The 27,984-nt window shown below is 46.6% G+C and overlaps 1 protein-coding gene across 1 annotated transcript; it reads right to left on the minus strand.

Moving 5' to 3' along the window:
- Positions 1–552: 552 nt before the first annotated feature.
- Positions 553–27,441, minus strand: LOC137438418 (nucleoside diphosphate kinase homolog 5). Its single transcript, XM_068133539.2, has 5 exons — positions 27,154–27,441; positions 14,174–14,391; positions 9,578–9,678; positions 9,366–9,484; positions 553–1,108 (listed from the first exon to the last, which is right to left on the minus strand). The coding sequence occupies exons 1-5, from the start codon at positions 27,298–27,300 to the stop codon at positions 1,034–1,036; spliced, it is 660 nt and encodes a 219-aa protein (XP_067989640.2). The 5' UTR covers positions 27,301–27,441; the 3' UTR covers positions 553–1,033.
- Between the last annotated feature and the right edge of the window lie 543 nt (positions 27,442–27,984).

Consider the following 27,984-nt stretch of genomic DNA (forward strand, 5'->3'; position numbering starts at 1 on the left):
CGTCGCATGACATTTCTTTTTGCACCGATGCCGTCACATGACATTTCTTTTTGCACCGATGCCGTCACATGACATTTCCCTTTGCACCGATGCCGTCACATGACATTTCCCTTTGCACCGATGCCGTCACATGACATTTCTTTTTGCACCGATGCCGTCACATGACATTTCTTTTTGCACCGATGCCGTCACATGACATTTCTTTTTGCACCGATGCCGTCACATGACATTTCTTTTTGCACCGATGCCGTCACATGACATTTCCCTTTGCACCGATGCCGTCGCATGACATTTCCTTTTGCACCGATGCCGTCACATGACATTTCTTTTTGCACCGATGCCGTCACATGACATTTCCCTTTGCACCGATGCCGTCACATGACATTTCCCTTTGCACCGATGCCGTCACATGACATTTCATTTTGCACCGATGCTTTCGCATGACATTTCCTTTTGCACCGATGCCGTCACATGACATTTCTTTTTGCACCGATGCCGTCGCATGACATTTCCTTTTGCACCGATGCCGTCACATGACATTTCTTTTTGCACCGATGCCGTCACATGACATTTCCCTTTGCACCGATGCCGTCACATGACATTTCCCTTTGCACCGATGCTGTCACATGACATTTCATTTTGCACCGATGCTTTCGCATGACATTTCCTTTTGCACCGATGCCGTCACATGACATTTCTTTTTGCGCCGATGCCGTCACATGACGTTTCTTTTTGCACCGATGCTGCCACATGACGTTTCTTTTTGCACCGATGCTGTCACATGACGTTTCTTTTTGCACCGATGCTGTCACATGACGTTTCTTTTTGCAATGTTTGTCATTACAGTTACCAGATGAGGCAAAAAAGTTAGTTTTGCACTGAGTTTGTATGTTTGTATGTTTCTGAGTACAACAAAAATACGAGCATCAGTTCATTCCAAGATGTCAAAATGCTTTAAATTTCAAATCGTGTCATGCGTGTTTGCCAAAACAAAAAGCAACTGATGTAATATTTGATCGTGGAGTAAATATGCTCAACTGCTTGGATCTGGATGTAGGATTCTTGGTTTTTTGGGGTTGTTGTTCAACAACCAGTCTGCAAGCCAAACCTGCAAAGTACCACAACAGAATATTTCATTTGATGAACTAAATGCGGACAAAGTTGATGATTGACTCAACGTAACTAGACTTTGACCGATTTGCACAATGGTTAAAAAAAACTGATCTGTAACCTTTGACTTTAAGATAACTTGGGTGGAATTATTGGAGTAATAAGGACAGTGAAGCAATAAATAAACCAAAGTGCAACTTCACCGGCCTTGCCATCGGGAAGAGGAGATTCAGCCTCGAGTGGTTTATTCTGTGGAACAGACTTTTATAGATCATGGATAAAGCATCAGGGTAGTAAAGGGTGTAACGTGGTCTATGGGATCTGTTGGGTCTCCAGGGTCTTGGAGTTCTGGTGGGTGGTCCTAGCGGTCCACATGGTTTTAAAGTGTCTTGGGATTCTGAAGGGTCTAAAGTTTAGACCCTTCGAAATCTAAAGCATCTTAGGGGTCTTAAGTGTCTTCGGGTTCAAAAGAGTTTTAGGGGTATCAAAGGGTCTTTGCGTTCTGAGGTTCTTAGGGGTCTCAAAGGATCCGCACCTTAGGGTTCAAAAGGGTGCCATCCATTTTGGATCCCATCTATCTTGGGGTCCCATCTATGTCATGGGGTACTAACCTAAAGGGTTTTGGGAGTCTTACTGAGTCTTAAAGGTTCTTGGGGGTCTGCAATGTCTTTGGCCAAGCTCATGGCACCTCGTGCCCAGGGTACCTGGCAGGAGTAATACCTTGTCAGTGGATCAAGGGGTCTTACTCCTATTGAGAGGAGTGGTCCCAATTGTATGACCATGCATTGTGGCCCTTCAGGGGCATGATGCATGAGTTTGAATGACCATGTGCCTCCCACTTGGGGTTGAGGCGCATGTGTATTGTTATGGGGACAGCCTTGTTGACGTTGTGCCTTGGCCATGGGGTCAAGGTGCATGTCCGAGGCTGTTCAAATGTTTGACTTTTTACCTTTTTTCACAAGCAAAAAAGGCAGGCCTTGCGCAGGCCCTAAAAGCTCAAGGGGCCTAATGGTATATGGGGATCTAATGTGATTAATACACATACTCACGTTCTGTCAGACAGACAGACAAACAAATGGACACAAGTGTAATACTCTCTCCTTGCGAGGTAAACGAGAACGACACTGCAGCGCATACCTCTCACCAGGCCGATTAGTTTACGTTTTGTATCGTATCGGCATGTTCTTGTCATCTTACCCACTCGTCCACCAAGTTTTGTCCGAATCCGTCCACAACCTTTTGAGATATCCTGCTCTGTCGTTTTTGCCCAATTCTCTCAATGGTGAAGAATCACAAAACAAATTCTAGTATCTGGATCCGGATCCAGATCTTCACCAAAATCTAATCCATCTTTCCTTGTCCATCCCCAACCTGTCCACAACTTCTTGAGATATCCTGCACAAAAACAGACAAATAAACAGACAGACCGGGGTGAAAACATGACCTTCACCCACCTTCGGACGTAATGACCTGATATAGCTATTAACGGGGTGAACGTTGAGCTCATTTTGACGATGTTCCCCAATTCCGTTACATACCTGGTGCGAATACGTACATTCCATTTTGAATATTACATCGGCATGTATCAAGTCTGCAGTTCCACACTCAATATTCCGCCACAACGGGTTATTATTTAGCTCGAGGACACGATCACTATTTGATATTTGCGCAGGTACCCAGTGCTACGGCAACATCGACCAATCGGAAGCAGGCGGATGAATTCATGGCGCTCTTTTATTACCTCCGTCACCAAAGGTGGATGGAGGTTATGTTTTCACCCCTGTTTGTCTGTCTGTTTGTTTGTGAACAAAATATCTCGTAAAGTTGTGGACGCATTCGGATGAAATTTGGCAGAGATGTAGCGTATGTGACGAGGACGAAATGATTACATTTTGGTGAAGATTCGGATCCGGCTATTAGAATCTTTTAAGTGATTCTTCATCATTGAGAGATAGGGCCAACCAGGTGGAGGTATGCTCTCTACTGATTGCCGTTCAAGTTTTTGTCATGTAATTCCGACCTACACGGTTTGTTGGAGAAAGGAACGTAAACAATGCGGCGTCTGATACATTATTGTCTAAACAATAGTGGAAATTTGATTGAATTCAAGGAGAAGAGCTGGGAAAGATTGCACGGCTTCTCCTCCAATGGGCTGTGCTTGAGGGCGACGAAAACTCCCATTGTTTCGATTGTGATTTTCCAGTTTGAAGTCACATTCAGTCGGTCCGCCATCTTTAGTCAGATTGCAAAACTAAATAGTCTACATATTTATACTCATGTATTCTATTTGTACCAAGTTTGAACGAAATCGGTCCATGCATGTCCGAAAAATGGTTGGGGACACGTTAAGTTAACAAAATGGCCGACAGTCGGCCATCTTGGATCTGATCTCGAAAAAAAATGATGTCAATATGTCAGCCATCATTCATTACGTGTGTCAAATTTGAACAAGATTGGTAAATGCATGTCCGAGAAATGGTCGAGGGCGTGGTCAATATCTGGTTTTTTACAACTAAAATGGCCGCCAGTCGGCCATCTTTGATCGCCTCACGAAACAAGATGATGTGCATATGTATACCGTTGTGGTGCTGCGCACACACGACTCGATTGCCAGAGAGGTAGGCCACAACGCGTTTGATGCAAGGATGATGCTGTGGATGATGCCACCACCCCCGACCGCTACCCGGTCCCGCATATTCAGGACTTTTCCACCCGGTTGGCAAACACGACCGTGTTTTCCAAGGTGGACCTCATCCGGGGCTACCACCAGGTCCCCGTACAACCGGGCGATGTCCCGAAGACGGCCGTCATCACCCCTTTCGGCCTCTTCGAGTTCCTGAGAATGCCTTTCGGGTTGAAGAATGCGGCCCAGGCATTCCAACAACTTATGGACAGCGTCTTGCGTGACTTACCTTTCCTCTTCATCTACCTGGACGACATACTAGTCGCGAGCGCGTCCCGGGAGGAGCACCTGCTCCACCTCCGCATGCTTTTCGAACGCCTGGGCCAGTATGGCCTAATCATCAACCCCGCAAAGTGCCGTTTCGGCGTCGCCATCATCAACTTCTTGGGGCACCGCATCACCAGGCACTGGGCCGTCCCTTTACCGGCCAAGGTGGAGGCGGTCAGGGATTTCCCTCGCCCCCGCACGATCAAGGGGCTCCAGGAATTCCTGGGCATGGTAAATTTTTACCACCGCTTCGTGCCCCATGTCGCCCAGCTCCTCCGCCCCCTGCACGAGGCCCTCCGGGGCAAGCCGGGCAAAGGTGACGTCGCCTGGTCGGAGCCGATGGCCGCGGCGTTTGCGGGCGCAAAGCTGGCCCTGGCCAATGCCACCATGCTGGCGCACCCGGCACCCGATGCACTGATCGCCCTCACCACCGACGCGTCGGACTACGCGGTGGGTGCGGTGCACGAGCAGTGGGTGCGTGGTGCTTGGCAGCCGCTGGCGTTTTTTAGCCGGCAGCTTCGCCCGCACGAACGCCGCTATGGCACTTTCGACCGCGAGCTGCTAGGGCTCCACCTGACGGTCCGACACTTCCGCCATCTGCTCGAGGGCCGCCCGTTCACGGCTTTCGTCGACCACAAGCCCCTTGTGTTCGCGATGACCAAGGTCGGCACGGCAGCAGCATCACCTCTCTGCAGTGTCCGAGTACACGACGGACATCCGTCACGTGGCGGTTAAAGACAACCCGGTGGCGGATTGCCTTTCCCGGTCCGTCGTGCACGCGGTCCACCTCAGGGTCGACTATACCCGGATGGCGGAGGACCAGTCCACCGACCCTGGCGTCCAGGCCTTGCGGACCGCCATCACGGGCCACCGCGTCACTGAGGTGCCGTTCGACGCCGCGGGCGCGGCCCTCCTATGCGACGTTTCCCTCGGCCGGCCTCGCCCCATCGTGCCCGCTGGCTGGCGGCGCCCAGTTTTCGACGCCATCCACGGCCTGTCCCACCCGGGCACGAAGGCATCCCAGAAGCTCGTCGTGGCGAAGTTCGTCTGGCATGGCCTCAGGAAGGACGTCCGCGACTGGGCCAGGACGTGCCTCGCGTGCCAGCGCGCAAAGGCCCACCGCCACACCCAGGCCCCGTTGGCCCCGCCAAACGTCGGCTTGCGCTCCCCAAAACTCCGGGAGTTTGACTGCGACGGCGTTGGTAGCCATGGCGCGTTTGGTGGTCAGCAACGGCTGAACCAATCGGGGTCACCAGTGTGGTGCTGCGCACACACAACTCGATTGCCAGAGAGGTAGGCCACAACGCGTTGGTACAACAAAGAGTCTTTATTCAAAGCTCGCACTTCAGCACTGGGCAGGCTCGAGCTTAGAGCCCGCATATATGTCCCGAGGCCACGCCTTGCCCCCGGGCGTGGCCGATCGGCCGATAGGCGGGGCATGCATTATAGTTCCCCGCCTGGACGTTCGCGCCACCTGCTGGTGCGCTGAATTCTTGTCCCTTGTGTCCGCCACACCGTCATGTATTATTTTCTGCCAAGTATGAACAAAAACGGTCCATATATATCCGAGATATGGTTACGGACTGACGAGACCCAATCCATAAGCTCCCGATTCGGACTAAGTCCAACGGGAGCTAATAACACGCATCCCACACCCACGAACACGCACACATACACACAAGACACATGACACATGAGGCAGTACGCCGAGTACATGGTGCCGGAAGTCATGTGGATCTTCTGGGACGCGGCCTGGCCTGGCAGATTGCTGGAAATCCAATTTCCTTTGATCATCCTCGAGATGTCTGCAACTTGAATGGAGTCCACCTGTGGCCAATTCAATTTATTGGACATTAATTGCAAAGAAACACCTTTCTATATAAGGTCCCACAGTTGACAATGCATGTCAGAGCAGAAACTCTACCATGTGGCGGTTCGTGTGCAGCCATCCGGCTGCTGATTGCATCATTTGTGTGGGCGCATCTGCTGCTGATGCATAATGTGTGTGGGCGCGTAATGTGTGTCTCCTCCATAACTCTCTTCTGTAATGTGTGTCTCCTCCATAACTCTCCTCCGTAATGTTTCTCATATCATAACTCTCCTCTGTAATGTGCGTCTCATCCATAACTCTCCTCCGTAATGGGTGTCTCCTCCATAACTCTCCTCCATAATGTGCATCTCATCCATAACTCTCCTCCGTAATGTGTGTCTCCTCCATAATGTGCATCTCCTCCGTAATGTGTGTCTCCTCCATAATGTGCGTCTCATCCATAACTCTCCTCCGTAATGTGTGTGTCTCCTCCATAACTCTCCTCCGTAATGTGTCTCCTCCATAACTCTCCTCCGTAATGTGTGTCTCCTCTATAACTCCTCCGTAATGTGTGTCTCCTCCATAAATCTCCTCTGTAATGTGTGTCTCCTCCATAACTCTCCTCCTTAATGTGTGTCTCCTCCATAACTCTCCTCCTTAATGTGTCTCCCCTCCATAACTCACCTATGCAATGCGTGTCTCCTCCATAACTCCAAAACAATGAAACCTAGCGGCCCTGAACTTTGCATGCATACTAAGGGAACTCCAAGGGAGTGCGTGAATGAAAATTGGGTGTTTGGGTACATTTAAATTCCCCTTCTGAAGTGGGTGGTGGGTGGTTCGTGTGCAGCCACCCGGCTGCTGGTTGCATCATTTCTGTGGGTGCGTCTGCCACTGATGCAATGCCTCTCTATAACCAGTTATCTGGTACTCATTTTGCCGACCTCGGAAGGATGACAGGCTGAGTCGACCGCACATGGCGTTAATTCAAAAGGATTCAAACTCAGGACCTTAGGATCCCAAGCCCACCACCCTAACCATGAGGCCAACACCAGGTGATAACCCTACCATGAAGTCCAAGGAAGTGTCTGTAGAACTCCAAGAAAGAATTGTGAGGAGGCATAGATCTGGGAAGGGTATAAAACTATTTCTAGAGTTGAAATTTCCCAAGACCACAGTGAGCTCCATCATTAGGAAATGGACAGAATATGGAACTACCTCGACTCTTCCTAGAGCTGGACGTCCGACCAAACTGAGCAACCGGGCAGGAAGGACATTGGTCAGGGAGGTGACCAAGAACCCAAGGACAATTCTGAAAGAACTACAGAGTTCCTTGGCAGAGATGGAAGAACCTGCTGGAAGGACAACAGTCTCTGCAGCACTTCACAAATCAAAGCTTTATGGAAGAGGGGCCAGATGGAAGCCACTCTTGAGAAAATGGCACTGGAGCTGGAGAAATTTCACCCCGGTGTGGAAACCTTAGGTTTGAAATGTTTAAGGTTCGAAAGGAGGTCCTGATTGGAAATTGTCCCTTTTGACCCCTTTCACAATGGAATATCGCATGTGGAACTGCACCATTGAATTCAACAGATCTGAAACAACATGTATCGCCCAATTCCACGTGTGTCCGAGAAGGTTTCGACGGAAGTCCATTTCTAGACACATTTTGAGTTATCAGCTCACGGGATAAGTAGGCGGGTTTGGGGTCGGAGGCGTCACGATAATCCGAAATATGGCCCTTCCGATCCGATAAATGTATCATAGCGTTCAACGACATTAGCGCGTGCGTACCACTTCGCTTCCTGGTCGGACACTCAGCAACACACATGGACACTCAGCAGCACACACAGACACTCAGCAGCACGCACGGACACTCAGCAGCATGCACGGACACTCAGCAGCACACATGGACACTCAGCAGCACACGGACACTCAGCAGCAAACACGTATACTCAGCAGCACACATGGACACTCAGCAGCACACACGGACACTCAGCAGCACACACGAACACTCAGCAGCACACACGGACACTCAGCAGCACACACGGACAATCAGCAGCACATTCAGAAACTCAGCAGCACACACGGATACTCAGCAGCACACACATACACAGCAGCACACACATACACAGCAGCACACACATACACAGCAGCACACACATACACAGCAGCACACACACACACAGCAGCACACACACACACAGCAGCACACACACACTCAGCACCACACACGTACACTCAGCAGCACACACGGACACTCAGCAGAACACACGGACACTCAGCAGCACACACGGACACTCAGCAGCACACACGGACACTCAGCAGCACACACGGACACTCAGCAGCACACACGGACACTCAGCAGCACACACAGACACTCAGCAGCACACACATACACAGCAGCACACACATACACAGCAGCACACACATACACAGCAGCACACACACACACAGCAGCACACACACACTCAGCACCACACACGTACACTCAGCAGCACGCACGTACACTCAGCAGCACGCACGTACACTCAGCAGCACGCACGTACACTCAGCAGCACGCACGTACACTCAGCAGCACGCACGTACACTCAGCAGCACGCACGTACACTCAGCACCACGCACGTACACTCAGCACCACGCACGTACACTCAGCACCACGCACGTACACTCAGCACCACGCACGTACACTCAGCAGCACGCACGTACACTCAGCAGCACACACGTACACTCAGCAGCACGCAGGGACACTCAACAGCACACACGTACACTCAGCACCACACACGTACTCAGCAGCACACACGTACACTCAGCAGCACACACGTACACCCAGCAGCACGCACGGGCACTCAGCAGCACGCACGCTCAGCAGCACGCACGGACACTCAGCAGCACGCACGAACACTCAGCAGCACACACGTACACTCAGCAGCACACACGTACACTCAGCAGCACACACGCACGCTCAGCAGCACGCACGGACACTCAGCAGCACACACGTACACTCAGCAGCACACACGGACACTCAGCAGCACACACGGACACTCAGCAGCACACACGGACACTCGAGTGTATTTTAAAGACTGAAGATTAAAGGTCACAAGCTGGTCAAAATAATTGATAAGGAACGGCTGGCTTGGCAAGCACTAGCTAGCTGCTTGGTAACTGAACACACCCCTATTATCACTGGTACACGTCGACAGGAGTGTGTTCAGTTGCCAAGCAGCTTGTAGAGCACTCACCAAGCCAGCCGTTCCTTACCAACCATTTCCTTGGAGTGCTTGCCTGAGTGCTTAAGCCACTTGGCGAGTGCTCTCCAAGCTGCTTGGTAATAGAACACAACAAACCTTCATGGTTGGGGGGGGAAAACGCTTTAACCACCTGTGCGTTTTACCTCTGTCTTGAGCATACTTATTCCCATTTTGTTGATTTAGAAATTATATTATTAATACAACTGGATTGATCAATTACCCACGAACACATTGTGCTTGAACGTACCACAGGTGCACGAGGCTTGCATTTGCAAAGTGCATCCAGGCCTTGAAGTAGTGTTGGGGTCACGAACTCGTCCAGGTATTCCTTTGCGTTGTGTTGTAATCGCAAATGGTCCACAGTCACTGCGATGCAACAAGAACATCAACCGTGTCGATTTACTCCAAAGCAATCCCAGATGATCCTCATAATCCATACTTCCTGTAACATGGTCTCACCGGAAGGGAAGAAAAACCGGATTTCTCCTTTGGCTGCAGTCAAGCTCCCACTGGCATGCACGGCGTTCCTGAGTCCATCCGTGCCGAACAAGGCGCGCAAGCTGAGAGCAAATGGCGGAACGGAGTGGTGCAGTTTCCTTCATATAAACTACAAAATGCACTACCATAGCAGGTGCACGATACGATATCGGTAATTGATGACGTCATATCCTGCCTTCTCTGTTTGTCCTTTGCACGTGATGAAACAATGCTTTCTGACAATGGGACAAAGAGAAGTGGTACAACAATAGACATACAGACGAACAATATCAGTAATGGGTTGCTGGTGTTGCAGGTAGACAAGGACACGGTAGTTCCGGGGATAGCACGATGGCGTGGAATATGCAACATGGGACACGATAGCAATTGGATGAAAGTCTCGAATGAAAAGCAAAATTGGATGAAATTAGGGAAGTGATTCAATGGATGAGAGCAAATCAGGACAAATGAGAGATTTGTTTCGAGTTTAGACCATCTACCAGGGTGAGCCATACGTCCCAGGAGTAATAACACATTACAGTAATAACAGTAATACAATAACATGTTATGGTACCAAAATACCATGTGTTATGTACCAAAATACCATGGGTTATGTGCCAAAATACCATGTGTTATGTACCAAAATACCATGGGTTATGTACCAAAACACCATGTGTTATGTACCAAAATACCATGGGTTATGTACCAAAATACCATGTTATGTACCAAAATACTGTTATGTCTGGGGGTAAAGCAATATCTAGAGCCAGGTAGATCTGTATAGGTAGGTATTCGACTGTCGCGATAGGGAATCTACCTTGTAATAAGTTATTTGTGTTAGTCTGATTTGTCAGGTTAAGATGTCTGCTTGTGAACATACCAGGATGTTTTTGTGATAAATAGTTAGGGATTAAAGATAAACCCCTGTGCGTCAAACCTGGTAGTCAAACCTTTGTCCCTTCTGGCAATGCACACCAACATAGACATTTAGACAGGCCCTTAGCGCAACATTAAATAATTCCCTTCCCTGACAAGGACTTCGGAAGAGAACAGGCAAAAGGAAACCAGGCCAGGACACCGCCGATGATGGCCGCCGCCAACTACACCTCCGGCAGGCCTAGGAACATCGAGTAGCACGAGCTATCACCACGCTACGGTCCTGTGATTGGTCAGCGCGCTAGGCGCGAACCTCCAGCCAACGAGTGCGAGAGGTGCGAAGCTGGAAGGTTCGGTGGAAGTCGCTGGTTGGTAGCGCGCCAAGGCTGACGTCACCGGCAAGGTTATATCAGCGTGCGCCGAATGACATTTTGAGAGAGCACATCCGGTTCTTGTTTGCGCAGCCCTTCCTGTTGGACATCCGGCGCTTCGTCTTGAGCAGCACGCTCTCTTCGTCTTGGCAGACCGATCGCGAGTGGAGATCGACCTCGTGTGGAGCTCGCTGGCCTGCGTTGGACGCGTGGTGCTTGGTGCACGGACCTCGTGAGCGGCGAGAGGCTTTGAACGGGGCTGTGTTGCATGCAAGACTACGGACGAGATAAGGCTGCACCCACACCCCACATTTCCCAATTCCACGACGAACGTGTTCTTTTATTAATTCTTCCCTCGTCTAGTTTCTGAAGTCTGGTGTGTGGGATCCAAACGTAGGAGCTTTATTTGATTACCGTCACGTTTTATTGTATCGGGTCCGTAATAAACGTGTTTCTTTTGTACATTTTACCCCGGATTCCCGTTTGAGTTAATTCCCTGCAGGATCGAAGCTGCCGTCGGTTCACCAGAAGGTAAGCGCTGTTACCGCAGCTCCCATTTTCCTTCTTCCTCCCGCGTTTCATAGTAAAATCCGTGTTCGGTCGTCGCCTCCAATTAAAGCCGTTTTTGGTCCATGGTATTAACCGAAGGGTCCGCGTGACAATACCATGGGTTACGTACCAAAATACCATGGGTTATGTACTAAAATACCATGGCTTATGCACCAAAATACCATGTGTTATGGACCAAAATACCATGGGTTATGTACCAAAATACCATGGGTTATGTACCAAAATACCATGGGTTATGTACTAAAATACCATGTGTTATGGTACCAAAATACCATGGGTTATGTACCAAAATACCATGGGTTATGTACCAAAATACCATGTGTTATGTACCAAAATACCATGTTATTTACCAAAATATCATGGGTTATGTACCAAAAAACCATGGGTTATGTACCAAAATACCATGTGTTATGTACCAAAATACCATGTGTTATGGTTCCAAAATACCATGTGTTATGTACCAAAATACCATGTTATGGACCAAAATACCATGGGTTATGTACCAAAATACCATGGGTTATGTACTAAAATACCATGTGTTATGGTACCAAAATACCATGTGTTATGTACCAAAATACCATGGGTTATGTACCAAAATACCATGTGTTAAGTACCAAAATACCATGTTATGTACCAAAATACCATGGGTTATGTACCAAAATACCATGGGTTATGTACCAAAATACCATGGGTTATGTACTAAAATACCATGTGTTATGGTACCAAAATACCATGTTATGTACCAAAATACCATGGGTTATGTACTAAAATACCATGTGTTATGTACTAAAATACCATGTGTTATGGTACCAAAATACCATGGGTTATGTACCAAAATACCATGGGTTATGTACCAAAATACCATGGGTTATGTACCAAAATACCATGGGTTATGTACCAAAATACCATGTGTTATGGTACCAAAATACCATGTGTTATGTACCAAAATACCATGGGTTATGTACCAAAATACCATGTGTTATGTACCAAAATACCATGGGTTATGTACCAAAATACCATGGGTTATGTACCAAAATGCCATGTTATGTACCAAAATACCATGGGTTATGTACCAAAATGCCATGTTATGTACCAAAATACCATGGGTTATGTACCAAAATGCCATGTTATGTACCAAAATACCATGGGTTATGTACCAAAATGCCATGTTATGGTGCCAAATGCTTCCTGAATGCGTGTTTCTGTTCATCAACAGATGCCACGTGATGTTCCGCAACTTTAGCTTTGACGTACCCCCACAGATCATCGTACCCCCACAGATCATTGTACCCCCACAGATCAATGTACCCCCACAGATCAATGTACCCCCACAGATCATCGTACCTCCACAGATCATCGTCACAAGTGTTCAGGTCAGGACTGCGCAGTTGGGTAAGGAAGTGTTGGCGAAGACCTGCTAATCCAAAGGTAATTTCGTACCAAACATGCATGATGCGCAGGTGTCCCATCCTGCTGGAAAGAAATCTCATGGCCTAGTCCACGTGGTTCAAGATCAGGTGGGAGGTAATTCTCCAACATATGCAAATATGACTGTTCTTGACCGACACATCAACAATGTAAGGACCAATGAGGTGGTGGGCACATAACGCCACCCAAAGGATAACATGTGCTGAATGATCTTGCACCTCTTAAACATTCTGTGGAGATGAACTGAGGTAAACACCACACTCATCACTAAACATAACCTTTGACCTTTTAGGAATTGTATTGAAGTGCTGCAGCATTCTGTCACAAGATGTCTACCTGTTTCATGACGATTCACAAACGACAGTTGCTTTCTATGGTTTCATGCGAAGGTCTTCCTTCATTGTGCGACGTAACGAGGAATCCGAACCACCCAACTCTGCAGAACGTTTCTGTAATGATTTTTTCGGAGATCTATGAATGGATGTTTAATGTTTTGAAATCCCAAATCACTAATTTTTGTTCGTCCACTGTGCTCGCCTTCGAGTACACTTCCTGTCTGGAATTCCTTTTTTCCCAAAGATGAAGATTTGATTTTGATGGTGCTGGATTTCCAAAACACTTGTCAAAGTCTTCTTGCACCTGTTTCATCGTTTTGTTTGTGTTTCTTCTCCCGTGGTACCACACCACTGCTACCACCCTCTCTCCACTGTAAATGGACTGGTGTCTGCCATCTTGGTTTAATGTATTATTTGTATTATCTGAAAAAAAAAGAATACAGCATAAATACATGGTGTAAACAAACAAATCTTGTATACGCAGCTAACACCTTGTCCTGGGACTTATGACTCACCTTGTAGTAAACAGATTGACCCAACCCAATGAAAACACCTCGTCTGTTGAAATAATGCTTTATTTATTCGTTTAAAATAAACCTTTTTGTTTTACCTTAGTTTGTTGCATTCTCACTTTTACATTTTAGTCAGAATTCTAAGTGCTGAAGAGTCTTTTTCTGCAGAATTGACAATGATCGGACCAGGAGTCACAGCTTGAGAGTAAATAAAGGAAGAGTTAAGATGGCAGGATGCAATGGTCTCCCTGCAGAGGTGCTGGAGGCAGGTGACAGTGGATGGGTTTAAACTAGAATTACATAGATACCTAGAAGCAGTGGTTAATGAATATTGCGCAAACTCGATGGGCCTAAAGGGCTCCTCCTGTGTGATCCTCAACTTCATACAACTGCCTTCATGTTAGTGCTTCCTCTGAAACAATGAACCATCTATACAATTCACAAACCAAACAACTCGAAGAATGTAAGCAGGACTGTTTATCTTACCTATCAGGACAGATTTCTCTTGCTTTGTTACTGTTGGTCGGCCCCACCAACCTCTTAAATTGATCGACAGTCACTCCGGGTCCCCCGGGATGTGTGACAAGAAGCACCAGCAACGGGCCCGAGCTCAGGAAGGTGACCCGGCCAGCGAAGGACATTGTGCCACACTCTTCCGCATAGAACTCACTCGCATCTTCTGCTGAGAGTTTTACTGCACGTCGCTAACACACAGACATACATAAACAGTCATTCAATGTTTGTTCTTATTTCTATCTCTTAACTATTAAACATACTAAAATACTCAGTTTCCTGTCTGTCTGTCTATCTGTCTGACCACGATACATTCGCTCGTTACGTATCCAATCTCAACCAAACTTGACAGGAGGACTAAGGGTCACACGATGGAGGTTGTAGCAACTTCATTTGCCCCCCCTCCCCAAGGGGGTTTCCCGCTTTAGGCGAAATCCATGTTAAGGTGTATAGTTAGTTTATTGTGGCGTTTTTCCAAATCCCCTTCTAATAACAACACCAATGATAATAGCATAATATTAATATTATTACAAAAAATATGAATAATATTCGCCCTCCCCAAGAGGTTTGTCCTTCTTGGACACTGTGTTAACGCATGTATAAATAGCTTATCATGGCGTTCTGTGCGGCACCCCTATCGGAAGTAAAACAATAATTATAAACCGCAAGCACGCATGATTACCTTTTTAAACCGTCACTACTGCTGTTTAACACTAAACAGGAAGGGATGATGTTGCGTCTGTTGCTTACTTTGGCACCGCGTGATCTGCTTTGTGACGAAGTTGATGACGTGGCATTGGGGGTGTTTTTGAGGGAGGCGCGTGCGCAGGGGAGACCTTGGCATAATGCGAATAAACCCGCTCGTCTCTCGTACTTTGTGCCGGTTACCGAGTCGACGGACATAACATCCTCAGGAAACCTGACGTTCTGCTTATTGCGTTTCCCACAGATTAACGGTCTCAATCCTAGATCTACTGTAATCTACACCTATATACTCCAGAGAGAATAATATAATGACTCTTTCTGTCATTCCCGAAGAGAGCGGGTGGACTAACAATACAAATCAGGAATAAAAACTGGAAAAAAAAATCAGGGATATTACATAGGAAATAATGCAACCAATCCACAATTGTCCGGGGTTCAACAACAATCCTGGAAAAAAGTCTTGGAACAACAAAAAGTCCTAATTGGGTCCTTGAAACATGACGTAGTAAGGGGATACTTTAGGCCAAGAGAAGGCTCTTTTCTACCTCCTAATACCCGCTCAAATTGTGATCCGAGTAAGGGGATACTTTAGGTCCAAAGAAGGCTCTGTTCTACCTCCTAATACCCGCTCAAAATGTGATCCTAGTAAGGGGATAATTTAGGCCAAGAGAAGGCTCTTTTCTACCTCCTAATACCCACTCAAATTGTGATCCTAGTCAGGGGATACTTTAGGCCCAAAGAAGACTGTTCTACCTCCTAATACCCGCTCAAAATGTGATCCCAGTAAGGGGATACTTTACGCCTGGAGAAGACTCTGTTCTACCTCCTAATACCCGCTCAAATTGTGATCCGAGTAAGGGGATAATTTAGGCCAAGAGAAGGCTCTTTTCTACCTCCTAATACCCACTCAAATTGTGATCCTAGTCAGGGGATACTTTAGGCCCAAAGAAGACTGTTCTACCTCCTAATACCCGCTCAAAATGTGATCCCAGTAAGGGGATACTTTACGCCTGGAGAAGACTCTGTTCTACCTCCTAATACCCGCTCAAAATGTGATCCGAGTAAGGGGATACTTTCGGCCCAAAGAAGGCTCTGTTCTACCTTCTAATACCCGCTCAAAATGTGATCCTAGTAAGGGGATACTTTACGCCTGGAGAAGACTCTGTTATACCTTCTAATACCCGCTCGAAATGTGATCCTAGTAAGGGGATACTTTCGGTCCAAAGATGACTTTTCTACCTCTAATACCTGCTCAAAATGTGATCCTAGTAAGGGGATAATTTACACCTGGAGAAGACTCTGTTCTACCTTCTAATACCCGCTCAAAATGTGATCCGAGTAAGGGGATACTTTCGGCCCAAAGAAGACACTGTTCTACCTCCTAATACCCGCTCAAAATGTGATCCGAGTAAGGGGATACTTTCGGCCCAAAGAAGACACTGTTCTACCTCCTAATACCCGCTCAAAATGTGATCCTAGTAAGGGGATACTTTCGGCCCAAAGAAGACTCTGTTCTACCTCCTAATACCCGCTCAAAATGTGATCCGAGTAAGGGGATACTTTCGGCCCAAAGAAGACTCTGTTCTACCTTCTAATACCCGCTCAAATTGTGATCCTAGTAAGGGGATACTTTCGGTCCAAAGAAGGCTCTGTTCTACCTCCTAATACCCGCTCAAAATGTGATCCTAGTAAGGGGATACTTTCGGCCCAAAGAAGACTCTGTTCTACCTCCTAATACCCGCTCAAATTGTGATCCTAGTAAGGGGATACTTTCGGTCCAAAGAAGACTCTTTTCTACCTCCTAATACCCGCTCAAATTGTGATCCTAGTAAGGGGATACTTTCGGTCCAAAGAAGGCTCTGTTCTACCTCCTAATACCCGCTCAAAATGTGATCCTAGTAAGGGGATACTTTCGGCCCAAAGAAGACTCTGTTCTACCTCCTAATACCCGCTCAAATTGTGATCCTAGTAAGGGGATACTTTCGGCCCAAAGAAGACACTGTTCTACCTCCTAATACCCGCTCAAAATGTGATCCTAGTAAGGGGATACTTTCGGCCCAAAGAAGACTCTGTTCTACCTCCTAATACCCGCTCAAAATGTGATCCGAGTAAGGGGATACTTTCGGCCCAAAGAAGACTCTGTTCTACCTTCTAATACCCGCTCAAATTGTGATCCTAGTAAGGGGATACTTTCGGTCCAAAGAAGGCTCTGTTCTACCTCCTAATACCCGCTCAAAATGTGATCCTAGTAAGGGGATACTTTCGGCCCAAAGAAGACTCTGTTCTACCTCCTAATACCCGCTCAAATTGTGATCCTAGTAAGGGGATACTTTCGGTCCAAAGAAGACTCTTTTCTACCTCCTAATACCCGCTCAAAATGTGATCCTAGTAAGGGGATACTTTCGGCCCAAAGAAGACTCTGTTCTACCTCCTAATACCCGCTCAAATTGTGATCCTAGTAAGGGGATACTTTCGGTCCAAAGAAGGCTCTGTTCTACCTCCTAATACCCGCTCAAATTGTGATCCTAGTAAGGGGATACTTTCGGTCCAAAGAAGACTCTTTTCTACCTCCTAATACCCGCTCAAAATGTGATCCTAGTAAGGGGATACTTTCGGTCCAAAGAAGGCTCTGTTCTACCTCCTAATACCCGCTCAAAATGTGATCCTAGTAAGGGGATACTTTCGGCCCAAAGAAGACTCTGTTCTACCTTCTAATACCCGCTCAAATTGTGATCCTAGTAAGGGGATACTTTCGGTCCAAAGAAGACTCTTTTCTACCTCCTAATACCCGCTCAAATTGTGATCCTAGTAAGGGGATACTTTCGGTCCAAAGAAGGCTCTGTTCTACCTCCTAATACCCGCTCAAATTGTGATCCTAGTAAGGGGATACTTTCGGTCCAAAGAAGGCTCTGTTCTACCTCCTAATACCCGCTCAAAATGTGATCCTAGTAAGGGGATACTTTCGGCCCAAAGAAGACTCTGTTCTACCTCCTAATACCCGCTCAAATTGTGATCCTAGTAAGGGGATACTTTCGGCCCAAAGAAGACTCTGTTCTACCTCCTAATACCCGCTCAAATTGTGATCCTAGTAAGGGGATACTTTCGGCCCAAAGAAGACTCTGTTCTACCTCCTAATACCCGCTCAAATTGTGATCCTAGTAAGGGGATACTTTCGGTCCAAAGAAGACTCTTTTCTACCTCCTAATACCCGCTCAAAATGTGATCCTAGTAAGGGGATACTTTACACCTGGAGAAGACTCTGTTCTACCTTCTAATACCCGCTCAAAATGTGATCCGAGTAAGGGGATACTTTCGGCCCAAAGAAGACACTGTTCTACCTCCTAATACCCGCTCAAATTGTGATCCGAGTAAGGGGATACTTTCGGTCCAAAGAAGACTCTGTTCTACCTCCTAATACCCGCTCAAAATGTGATCCGAGTAAGGGGATACTTTCGGCCCAAAGAAGACTCTGTTCTACCTTCTAATACCCGCTCAAATTGTGATCCTAGTAAGGGGATACTTTCGGTCCAAAGAAGACTCTGTTCTACCTCCTAATACCCGCTCAAAATGTGATCCGAGTAAGGGGATACTTTCGGCCCAAAGAAGACTCTGTTCTACCTTCTAATACCCGCTCAAATTGTGATCCTAGTAAGGGGATACTTTCGGTCCAAAGAAGGCTCTGTTCTACCTCCTAATACCCGCTCAAAATGTGATCCTAGTAAGGGGATACTTTCGGCCCAAAGAAGACTCTGTTCTACCTCCTAATACCCGCTCAAATTGTGATCCTAGTAAGGGGATACTTTCGGTCCAAAGAAGACTCTTTTCTACCTCCTAATACCCGCTCAAATTGTGATCCTAGTAAGGGGATACTTTCGGTCCAAAGAAGGCTCTGTTCTACCTCCTAATACCCGCTCAAAATGTGATCCTAGTAAGGGGATACTTTCGGCCCAAAGAAGACTCTGTTCTACCTCCTAATACCCGCTCAAATTGTGATCCTAGTAAGGGGATACTTTCGGCCCAAAGAAGACTCTGTTCTACCTCCTAATACCCGCTCAAATTGTGATCCTAGTAAGGGGATACTTTCGGCCCAAAGAAGACTCTGTTCTACCTCCTAATACCCGCTCAAATTGTGATCCTAGTAAGGGGATACTTTCGGTCCAAAGAAGACTCTTTTCTACCTCCTAATACCCGCTCAAAATGTGATCCAAGTAAGGGGATACTTTCGGCCCAAAGAAGACTCTGTTCTACCTCCTAATACCCGCTCAAATTGTGATCCTAGTAAGGGGATACTTTCGGTCCAAAGAAGGCTCTGTTCTACCTCCTAATACCCGCTCAAAATGTGATCCTAGTAAGGGGATACTTTCGGCCCAAAGAAGACACTGTTCTACCTCCTAATACCCGCTCAAAATGTGATCCTAGTAAGGGGATACTTTCGGCCCAAAGAAGACTCTGTTCTACCTCCTAATACCCGCTCAAAATGTGATCCGAGTAAGGGGATACTTTCGGCCCAAAGAAGACTCTGTTCTACCTTCTAATACCCGCTCAAATTGTGATCCTAGTAAGGGGATACTTTCGGTCCAAAGAAGGCTCTGTTCTACCTCCTAATACCCGCTCAAAATGTGATCCTAGTAAGGGGATACTTTCGGCCCAAAGAAGACTCTGTTCTACCTCCTAATACCCGCTCAAATTGTGATCCTAGTAAGGGGATACTTTCGGTCCAAAGAAGACTCTTTTCTACCTCCTAATACCCGCTCAAATTGTGATCCTAGTAAGGGGATACTTTCGGTCCAAAGAAGGCTCTGTTCTACCTCCTAATACCCGCTCAAAATGTGATCCTAGTAAGGGGATACTTTCGGCCCAAAGAAGACTCTGTTCTACCTCCTAATACCCGCTCAAATTGTGATCCTAGTAAGGGGATACTTTCGGCCCAAAGAAGACACTGTTCTACCTCCTAATACCCGCTCAAAATGTGATCCTAGTAAGGGGATACTTTCGGCCCAAAGAAGACTCTGTTCTACCTCCTAATACCCGCTCAAAATGTGATCCGAGTAAGGGGATACTTTCGGCCCAAAGAAGACTCTGTTCTACCTTCTAATACCCGCTCAAATTGTGATCCTAGTAAGGGGATACTTTCGGTCCAAAGAAGGCTCTGTTCTACCTCCTAATACCCGCTCAAAATGTGATCCTAGTAAGGGGATACTTTCGGCCCAAAGAAGACTCTGTTCTACCTCCTAATACCCGCTCAAATTGTGATCCTAGTAAGGGGATACTTTCGGTCCAAAGAAGACTCTTTTCTACCTCCTAATACCCGCTCAAATTGTGATCCTAGTAAGGGGATACTTTCGGTCCAAAGAAGGCTCTGTTCTACCTCCTAATACCCGCTCAAATTGTGATCCTAGTAAGGGGATACTTTCGGTCCAAAGAAGGCTCTGTTCTACCTCCTAATACCCGCTCAAAATGTGATCCTAGTAAGGGGATACTTTCGGCCCAAAGAAGACTCTGTTCTACCTCCTAATACCCGCTCAAATTGTGATCCTAGTAAGGGGATACTTTCGGCCCAAAGAAGACTCTGTTCTACCTCCTAATACCCGCTCAAATTGTGATCCTAGTAAGGGGATACTTTCGGCCCAAAGAAGACTCTGTTCTACCTCCTAATACCCGCTCAAATTGTGATCCTAGTAAGGGGATACTTTCGGTCCAAAGAAGACTCTTTTCTACCTCCTAATACCCGCTCAAAATGTGATCCTAGTAAGGGGATACTTTACATCTGGAGAAGACTCTGTTCTACCTTCTAATACCCGCTCAAAATGTGATCCGAGTAAGGGGATACTTTCGGCCCAAAGAAGACACTGTTCTACCTCCTAATACCCGCTCAAATTGTGATCCGAGTAAGGGGATACTTTCGGTCCAAAGAAGACTCTGTTCTACCTCCTAATACCCGCTCAAAATGTGATCCGAGTAAGGGGATACTTTCGGCCCAAAGAAGACTCTGTTCTACCTTCTAATACCCGCTCAAATTGTGATCCTAGTAAGGGGATACTTTCGGTCCAAAGAAGACTCTGTTCTACCTCCTAATACCCGCTCAAAATGTGATCCGAGTAAGGGGATACTTTCGGCCCAAAGAAGACTCTGTTCTACCTTCTAATACCCGCTCAAATTGTGATCCTAGTAAGGGGATACTTTCGGTCCAAAGAAGGCTCTGTTCTACCTCCTAATACCCGCTCAAAATGTGATCCTAGTAAGGGGATACTTTCGGCCCAAAGAAGACTCTGTTCTACCTCCTAATACCCGCTCAAATTGTGATCCTAGTAAGGGGATACTTTCGGTCCAAAGAAGACTCTTTTCTACCTCCTAATACCCGCTCAAATTGTGATCCTAGTAAGGGGATACTTTCGGTCCAAAGAAGGCTCTGTTCTACCTCCTAATACCCGCTCAAAATGTGATCCTAGTAAGGGGATACTTTCGGCCCAAAGAAGACTCTGTTCTACCTCCTAATACCCGCTCAAATTGTGATCCTAGTAAGGGGATACTTTCGGCCCAAAGAAGACTCTGTTCTACCTCCTAATACCCGCTCAAATTGTGATCCTAGTAAGGGGATACTTTCGGCCCAAAGAAGACTCTGTTCTACCTCCTAATACCCGCTCAAATTGTGATCCTAGTAAGGGGATACTTTCGGTCCAAAGAAGACTCTTTTCTACCTCCTAATACCCGCTCAAAATGTGATCCTAGTAAGGGGATACTTTACACCTGGAGAAGACTCTGTTCTACCTTCTAATACCCGCTCAAAATGTGATCCGAGTAAGGGGATACTTTCGGCCCAAAGAAGACACTGTTCTACCTCCTAATACCCGCTCAAATTGTGATCCGAGTAAGGGGATACTTTCGGTCCAAAGAAGACTCTGTTCTACCTCCTAATACCCGCTCAAAATGTGATCCGAGTAAGGGGATACTTTCGGCCCAAAGAAGACTCTGTTCTACCTTCTAATACCCGCTCAAATTGTGATCCTAGTAAGGGGATACTTTCGGTCCAAAGAAGACTCTGTTCTACCTCCTTATACCCGCTCAAAATGTGATCCGAGTAAGGGGATACTTTCGGCCCAAAGAAGACTCTGTTCTACCTCCTAATACCCGCTCAAATTGTGATCCTAGTAAGGGGATACTTTCGGTCCAAAGAAGGCTCTGTTCTACCTCCTAATACCCGCTCAAAATGTGATCCTAGTAAGGGGATACTTTCGGTCCAAAGAAGGCTCTGTTCTACCTCCTAATACCCGCTCAAAATGTGATCCTAGTAAGGGGATACTTTCGGTCCAAAGAAGGCTCTGTTCTACCTCCTAATACCCGCTCAAATTGTGATCCTAGTAAGGGGATACTTTCGGTCCAAAGAAGGCTCTGTTCTACCTCCTAATACCCGCTCAAAATGTGATCCTAGTAAGGGGATACTTTCGGCCCAAAGAAGACTCTGTTCTACCTCCTAATACCCGCTCAAATTGTGATCCTAGTAAGGGGATACTTTCGGTCCAAAGAAGACTCTTTTCTACCTCCTAATACCCGCTCAAAATGTGATCCTAGCTGTGGTGGATCCAGGGGGGGGTGACAGGGGTGACTAGTCACCTCCCTATTTTTGGAATAGCAATGTTTTAAAACAGAGGAAATTGTTTTTTTTGGTCTTTCAGATTTCCGTTTTGCAAGGGGCCTATGGAATCCATCTACATCACCTGGTAATATTATCTATTAATTTAGTGTTCGTTATGGTTGAAGATAAGCTCTAATTAGCAGGAGGTAGGCCCTAGTTAGATTAATGCTGCCGAGGTGTAGGATAAGCCGCTGGGGCCTGACTAGGCCTAGGCTTAGTCGATCATAACCTACTGTTTGGGAATAGGCGTTCTGTATAGCCATAAGTTTCATCTTTATTGCAGTTATTCAACTTGATTATCAATTTATTTCAGATTTGAGCGTGCGTTTGAAAAATGGACAACCCAAGGAAGAAAACACGTCGCCAAGGAATCCTGGACGCTTTCATTAAAAAGCCCAGTTCCAGCGAAGGTACGACAACGTCTGAAGCTCCTGAGGTGATTGATATGGTCACGGAGCCAACGGCAGAACACACAGAACCGATAGCTCCAAGAGAACTTCAACCTCAGCATGGTGTTGTTGCGAATTCTATTTCTTCTGATGGTACAGCGGCAGCCGTCGCTGTGGCATCCTCGACAGTTGAAGTGTCTGTCTCGCCGTATGACGTCGGACAAGTAATTCGTGGCTCATCAACATTAAGTGACTCGGATAAGATTCGGTTCATAGACAATTGCTGGAAACCTTCAACGTCTGATGCCCTGGATTCCCAATATTGCGAGTCGAAAAGGTGGTACCTGACATTCCAATGGAAATGGCTTGATCACCACAAATGGCTTGCATACAGTGCGCACGTCAACCTTAGCGGTGGTTGGTGTTTACCGTGCTTACTGTTTTTGTGTGACCATGAAAAGGAAACTCTTGGGGTCTTTGTTAAAACTCCATTCAGAAACTACAACAAATCCAAGGAATCGCTGAGTGGACACGAGGATAAGAAATACCACAAGATATGCATCGAACGGGCAGGTATTATCCGAGCTCAGATGGCAAACGTCGAGGGTAGCATTGACGTACAGATCAATCAAATGGCGGCGCAAAATGTCAAAAGAAATGAACAGATACTGCCATATATCATCGACGTGGTGATGCTATGTGCCACACAGCAGATCGCTTTACGTGGGCATAGGGACGACAAGGTGGATTTCGCTCAGGCACCCGTAGCCAACGAAGGGAACTTTATAGCTATCATTCGTCTTCTGGCAGAGAGCAATCCTGCCCTGAAAGAGCATCTAATCTCTGGACCGAAGAATGCTCGGTACACCAGTAAAACGGTTCAGACTGAGTTGATCAATGTAGCTGTCGACTTGTTCCGTGACTACTTTCGAAAATGCCTTGAAAAACACCCTCACTTTGCAATCATCGCGGATGAAACAACATCACAAGGCCGTGAGGTTTTGTCAGTATGCATTCGCCTACTCGACTTCCTTGCTGATCCATCCAAACCGAAAAAGCGTGAAGTGCTGATAGACATATGCGACCTTGAACGTACGACTGGACAGGCTATTGCCAAGGCAATTCAAAAAAGCCTTGAGAGAAATAAGATCAGCATTGCTGATTGTAAGGGTCAGGCATACGACACAACTGCGTCAATGAGCTCCGACAAGAAGGGTGTTCAAGCTGAAATTTCCAAGCTTGCGCCGGATGCGGATTATCAAGGTTGTTGTCTGCATGGACTCAATCTTGTTATCTGCCATGCTTGCAAAATCCCATCCATTGTAAATATGATGGATAATTGCCGAGAGTTGTTCAGCTTTTTTGACAATTCACCGAAGCGACAGAGGTTTTTGGAGGTCATTATCCTTGCCCTGTCTCCAGACGCAAAGAAGGTCAAGCTAAAAAAAACCTGTGCAAGACGAGATGGATCGAAAGGCATACCGCCTTCGAAACAATCTTCGAGCTGTACGAATACATTGTCGTCACTCTCGATGAAATATGTCAACCCACAACTGATGAGAGATTCTATCCGCACAATGAAGAATGGAGCTGGGACACAAATACCAGGACTGCAGCCAATGGTCTACGGCATACGATGGCAAGCTTTGGCCATATTGTCAACTTCGTGTGTGCAAAGGAACTGCTGGAACCTATGTGACCACTGGTTACATCGCTACAAGGTAGACTGATGGAGGTGTACTTCGGGTTTCAGAAGATCGAAGAGGTAAACCTTTCGTATGTGGACATCCGAAAAGGGATCGACGAGTGGTTTCAGCATATGTACGTGGAAGTACTAGCTGTAGCTGAAAAAGTTGGGTCTACTGAGCAACGGCCAAGAGTATGTGGTCGACAAACACAACGAAAAAACTGCCCATCTGAGTCCGTAGCCGAATATTGGAAGAGGACTGTAGCGATACCATTCCTTGACGTGATATGTAGTGAGATGAAATCTCGGTTCAGTCAGGATAAAAGGGCGCATTATGAGCTTTGTGCTCTCATTCCTGAGGTAATCATGAAACAGAGCACTGCCGAAGTGAAGGAGCTGGGTCAATGCCTTCTGGTGAAGTGGAACCACGTCATGCCGTTCCCATCAGCCTTTCAAAGTGAGCTGCAGAGGTGGATGAATTACTGGAAGCGGCAGTTGCCTATCTCCGCAAGCTCAGTAACCAGCCTTTTGACCTTCCATGCTGACGCCACCTTCTTTCCCAACCTACGAGAACTACTGAAGATTCTAGCTGTGCTGCCAGTGGGAAGCGTGGAGGCAGAGAGGTCGTTCTCGTGTTTAAGGCGTATCCACAACTGGCTCCGAAATACGATGGCAACGGAGAAGCTGAGCGACTTGGCAGTAATCGCTATGCACGGACACGAGGTGCCAATCTCAAAGGCGGACATCTGCAAACGATACATGGATCTACACCCTCGTCGAATGATGGCATCGTCGTTGTTTGATGACCGTGATGGTGATTAATTCTATGCACGAAAATGCCGGTGACAGAGTCACATTGATCATGTTTGATACTGCTCACATTCATGTTCATTGTTTCTGATCAGTCAAGTAATATTGTAAGTTGGCCAGCGATTACTGATAGTCGGAATAAATTCTTCATCCCGATACCGGGTCACTGTTTTGGTCAATCTTATTTCTTCCTATTTTACGAAAATTTAACTCATTGATGAAAAATTAAAATCCCTACCTAAAACGTCATACTCTAGGAGTCCAACAGTGAGGCAGATTTGTTTCACAGAATGCAGGAAATTGCATTTCAGAACAAGCAAAATTGAAAATTTCCATGCCCCCCCCTCCCCCGGTCCCCCCTAGCGGGCTCGGCCCCATTGGGGCCTCGAGGAAGTCACCCCCCTGCAGAAAATCCTAGATCCGCCACTGCCTAGTAAGGGGATACTTTACGCCTGGAGAAGACTCTGTTCTACCTCCTAATACCCACTCACGGTAATTGTAACCACTGAGAGAGCTACTTCCGTGATCCTCGTAAGGTGTGTGTGTATGTTTGTGTGTGAGTGTTTGTGATAGTTTGTGTATGTGTGTTTGTGTGTGTGTGTGTTTGTGAGTGTTTTGTGTGTGTGTGTGTGTGTGTGTGTGTGTGTGTGTGTGTGTGTGTGTGTGTGTGGTGTGTGTGTGAGTATGTTTGCGTGTAAGTTTGTGTATGTTTATAATAATGAAGTTGTGTGACAAGATAAGCTCCTTACCTGCAGGATAATGAAGTTGTGTGACAAGATAATCTCCTTATCTGCAGGATAATGAAGTTGTGTGACAAGATAACCTCCTTACCTGCAGGATAATGAAGTTGTGTGACAAGATAAGCTCCTTACCTGCAGGATAATGAAGTTGTGTGACAAGATAATCTCCTTACCTGCAGGATAATGAAGTTGTGTGACAAGATAATCTCCTTACCTGTAGGATAATGAAGTTGTGTGACAAGATAACCTCCTTACCTGCAGGATAATGAAGTTGTGTGACAAGATAAGCTCCTTACCTGCAGGATAATGAAGTTGTGTGACAAGATAACCTCCTTACCTGCAGGATAATGAAGTTGTGTGACAAGATAACCTCCTTACCTGCAGGATAATGAAGTTGTGTGACAAGATAACCTCCTTACCTGCAGGATAATGAAGTTATGTGCAAGATAACCTCCTTACCTGCAGGATAATGAAGTTTGTGACGAGATAACCTCCTTACCTGCAGGATAATGAAGTTGTGTGACAAGATAACCTCCTTACCTGCAGGATAATGAAGTTGTGTGACAAGATAAGCTCCTTACCTGCAGGATAATGAAGTTGTGTGACAAGATAACCTCCTTACCTGCAGGATAATGAAGTTGTGTGACAAGATAACCTCCTTACCTGCAGGATAATGAAGTTATGTGCAAGATAACCTCCTTACCTGCAGGATAATGAAGTTTGTGACGAGATAACCTCCTTACCTGCAGGATAATGAAGTTGTGTGACAAGATAACCTCCTTACCTGCAGGATAATGAAGTTGTGTGACAAGATAAGCTCCTTACCTGCAGGATAATGAAGTTGTGTGACAAGATAACCTCCTTACCTGCAGGATAATGAAGTTGTGTGACAAGATAAGCTCCTTACCTGCAGGATAATGAAGTTGTGTGACAAGATAATCTCCTTACCTGCAGGATAATGAAGTTGTGTGACAAGATAAGCTCCTTACCTGCAGGATAATGAAGTTGTGTGACAAGATAACCTCCAGGATTTCTTCAGATCTCGCATACGCATCTGGTTTGATAAAGGCCAACGTGACCTCCATATCAATTCGACCCGAAAGTTGAATACCTGACACACTTTTGACGTTCGCCATGTTTAACCGATACCTTTAATCTACCACACTAAGTCTATACTTAAGGAGATAAAACGTATCTCGATTTAAAGGCAGAAGAACCCGCGCGATGAAATCACAGCAAAGTTCGGCCATCACATCGTCTCCATGGCAACGCAGGTCGGTCGCTTCTTCTTCTTCTTTTTCTACTTCCGCTTCGTCTTCTGCTTCTTCTTTTTCTTCTGTTGTGGCCGTTTGCAGCGCTTTTGCACATCAGCCTGGATTTGATCCTGATACGTTTTGACTCACCTGGCTTGAGTCGTAACTTTCGCTGTTGTGGTGACACAGTAAACTTGATGATCTGTAAACTGAGTATTCACATTTGCCGTTTCGTGGATCTGCTATATGTCACGTGTTTCGCTCAGCCAATCATCCTGTTGCTTATGATCCTCCACCATCTTGGTCAGGGATACTCGTGATCCTCCTCCATCTTGGTCAGGGATACTCGTGATCCTCCGCCATATTGGTCTGAAGGGATACTCGTGATCCTCCACAATCTTTGTCAGGGATACTCGTGATCCTCCACCATCTTGGTCAGGGATACTTGTGATCCTCCGCCATCTTGGTCAGGGATACTCGTGATCCTCCACCATCTTGGTCAGGGATACTCGTGATCCTCCACCATCTTGGTCAGGGATACTCGTGATCCTCCACCATCTTGGTCAG

This window comes from Myxine glutinosa, chromosome 13 (genome assembly GCF_964187855.1).
Source record: "Myxine glutinosa chromosome 13, kmMyxGlut1.1, whole genome shotgun sequence".
NCBI lineage: Eukaryota > Metazoa > Chordata > Myxini > Myxiniformes > Myxinidae > Myxine > Myxine glutinosa.

Bases quoted from the DNA above. Each gene is read 5' to 3' on its own strand.
- LOC137438418 (XM_068133539.2), bottom strand. From the start codon at position 27,300: ATGGCGAACGTCAAAAGTGTGTCAGGTATTCAACTTTCGGGTCGAATT. The intron at 14,392-27,153 runs GTAAGGAGCTTA...TCTGTGTGTTAG, and splicing joins ACAACTTCATTATCCTGCAG to CGACGTGCAGTAAAACTCTC. The intron at 9,485-9,577 runs GTGAGACCATGT...GTTGCATCGCAG, and splicing joins CCGGTTTTTCTTCCCTTCCG to TGACTGTGGACCATTTGCGA.